At 51.4% G+C, this 2,798-nt stretch overlaps 1 protein-coding gene across 1 annotated transcript; it reads left to right on the top strand.

The window, feature by feature from the left end:
- Nucleotides 1-150: 150 nt before the first annotated feature.
- CHC_T00009169001 (Sel1-repeat containing protein) lies at nucleotides 151-2,103 on the top strand. Its single transcript, XM_005718431.1, has one exon. The coding sequence runs from the start codon at nucleotides 151-153 to the stop codon at nucleotides 2,101-2,103; it is 1,953 nt and encodes a 650-aa protein (XP_005718488.1).
- Nucleotides 2,104-2,798: the final 695 nt, after the last annotated feature.

Raw genomic sequence — 2,798 nt, 5'->3', positions numbered from 1 at the left:
CTGGGGTCCCTTGTTGCGAAAACCAAGAAAATGACTTACAGTGTCGACCGTATCGCGGGAAGGAGATGCTCTGTCGGGTATGCAGAAGCAAAGCGTGAGTCGATCCGTGATGGGTGTCTCATTGTGAGAGAAGCACTGCTTACAGAACGCATGAGGGTTGTGGAAAGTGGCACGGCGCTGTCGAACCAGACTGAAGACACCCAGGACGTGATTCGTAAGGCCGAGAATCTGATTGGCGGAGGACATGAAAATTTCGGGAGGGCCATTTTTCTTCTCAAGGTAGCGGCACTGGAGAGGAATGACATTGGCGCTCTGTGCACATGTGTGGAGCTTTTGACGAATTTGGAGTCGACAAGGATGAATGCAGGGACATCGAACTCGAGAGAAGCGGCGCAAATGATCAAAGCTTTCTTTCATGCTAAGTTGCATACAAGCTTGACATCTACGTCAACACGCGGTGACGATGGGTTTGAGAAGTTGTTTGATTTGTTTACGAAGCTAGTGATGGAGCAGAGTTGTGATGGAGTGATCGTGGATTTGTTCGTAGATGCGCTCCAAGATGCGATTCGGTTTGACGTGGCCGGAAACCTTCGAAAATTTCATGCATGGATACGAAAAGCGATTGTGTGTTCCCGGAAATGGAATCAGTTGGACAAGCTTGCCAATTTTTCGGACTTGGGGGTTGGAAATAGCGGGGATGTGAAGTCGAGGGAAGCAAAAGGTGATGGTGCTGGAAAGGAGGCCTTTTTCTCCGAAGGAAAGGTGACCGAGTGTGACGATATGACGTATGATCTTGTTGGCAAGGCTTTACTGGAACGCATGATAAGCGAATACGCGACGTTGTCTTCAAGAGAAGGAATTTGGATTGTGCTGGGTACTGCCGGACAGGGGGCTCCTCGGTATGCGAGAGAGAGACAACATGCGGGAAGTCAGGATGAGAATTCAAGCGCAAACGCCATGATGAAGCTTGGAATTATTTTCTCGCTAGGGGCACGAGGGGTGGGTCGTGACGCTCCACAAGCCAAACTTCTATACGAGACTGCGATCGAAGAGAATGAAAACTGTATGGCGATGTCAAACCTCGCTTCTTTGTTGAAACAAGGTGCCGAAGGAGTAAAGCGTGACGCAGTGCGATCTATGGAGCTGTATGAGCGCGCTATCGAGAAGGGTGAGGACGTCGGTGCGATGTATAACCTGGGTGTTTTGCTCGAAGAAGGTGCCGAGGGAGTCGAGCGTGACGCAGTGCGATCTATGGAGCTGTATGAGCGCGCTATCGAGAAGGGTGAGGACGTCGATGCGATGTATAACCTGGGTGTTTTGCTGAAACAAGGTGCCGAAGGAGTAGAGCGTGACGCAGTGCGATCTATGGAGCTGTATGAGCGCGTTATCGAGAAGGGTGAACACGTCGGTGCGATGAATAACCTCGGTTTTTTGCTCTCAGAAGGTGCCGGAGGAATAGAGCGTAACGCCGTGCGATCTATGGGCCTGTATGAGCGCGCTATCGAGAAGGGTGAGCACGTCGATGCAATGGTGAATCTCGGTAATTTGCTCGCAGAAGGTGCCGAAGGAGTAGAGCGTGACGCAGTGCGATCTATGGAGCTGTATGAGCGCGCTATCGAAAAGGGTGAGCACGCCGATGCGATGAATAACCTCGCTGTTTTGCTGGAAGAAGGTGCCCAAGGAGTAGAGCGTAACGCGGTGCGCGCCGTGGCATTGTATGATCGTGCAATGGCGAAAGGAAATTCCGGTAACGCGACTTGCAATCTTGCGATGACGTTAAGGGACGGGGCGGAAGGGGTGGAGCGCAATGCGGTGCGTGCGGTGGAGCTGTTTGAGATGGACATCAAGGAACGGAAGCAGAGCAAGTCAATGGTGTGTCTTGGAAACATGTTGCGGGACGGGGCGGACGGGGTGGCCCGCGACACGGATCGGGCGATACAGTTGTACGAGATGGCGGTCGAGGAAGACAACAACGCGGAGGCGGTAGCCCAACTTGCGGCGTTGCAGCGGGACAGATCAGACAGCAGTACGCGGGACGAGGGTGAGAGAAGTTCTCACTCACCCTGTATATATGTTCTGGTGGGATCCGGGTTAAGGTGGTGAAAATATTACTCTAATTAAATATCGCCAGCGGGGAGGCCCGGTTGGTTGCTGAATAATCTGTACAAATTATACTAAAGCACGGGCCAAATCTGCCAAAATTGTCATAACGGATCCAGGTCTGACATGTCGACATCGATCCGTGATTTATCATTGGGCGGATCCAGGTCGAGATGGTCATCACGGTGAATGCTATGATATTTACCTCTAGTTTGCGAACACCATTCGCTAATTCAAATGCCACGCACGAGAAGCGTGCTTACTTTCCCTCTCTTTTCAGGGCGCCCTTTTTAAATCTAATCCCTGAACTCTATCCGTCTTCTCACTGGCTCGACCTCCATTCCACAGACGCATCGACCTCGCCCCACCAATGATCGCACACTTCAGGCCCGCGCTGCATCCCTCGCAACCCCATTCCCCCGTCCCTCATCAAGAACTACCATGATGATGGACACAGTGTGCTGTTGGTATCTTCGGCAACTTTACTCTCAGCAAAGCGGATTATGAGAAGGTTAGCATTGGGCTCGATAGACTTGTCACAAAGCGAAGCAGGAACGTGCTTCTTTTTCTTGGAGTCACTGTGGATTGAATAAAAAGTGGTGTCTTGATCCATGCTGACAAAATGTGATGTTCATTTAGGCCCGGAACAACAAGGCCAAGCAATAATGACACACAGATGCAACGGGCCGTATCGCTCC

The sequence above is a fragment of the Chondrus crispus genome, genomic scaffold, assembly GCF_000350225.1.
Source record: "Chondrus crispus Stackhouse genomic scaffold, scaffold_403, whole genome shotgun sequence".
Classification (NCBI taxonomy): Eukaryota; Rhodophyta; class Florideophyceae; order Gigartinales; family Gigartinaceae; genus Chondrus; species Chondrus crispus.
The sequence above is the reverse complement of the archived record's forward strand: the minus strand, read 5'-3'. Positions and strand labels throughout refer to the sequence as shown.

What these genes read in the sequence shown, in the direction of transcription:
- CHC_T00009169001 (XM_005718431.1), top strand. Translation starts at nt 151, where the DNA reads ATGAGGGTTGTGGAAAGTGGCACGGCGCTGTCGAACCAGACTGAAGAC.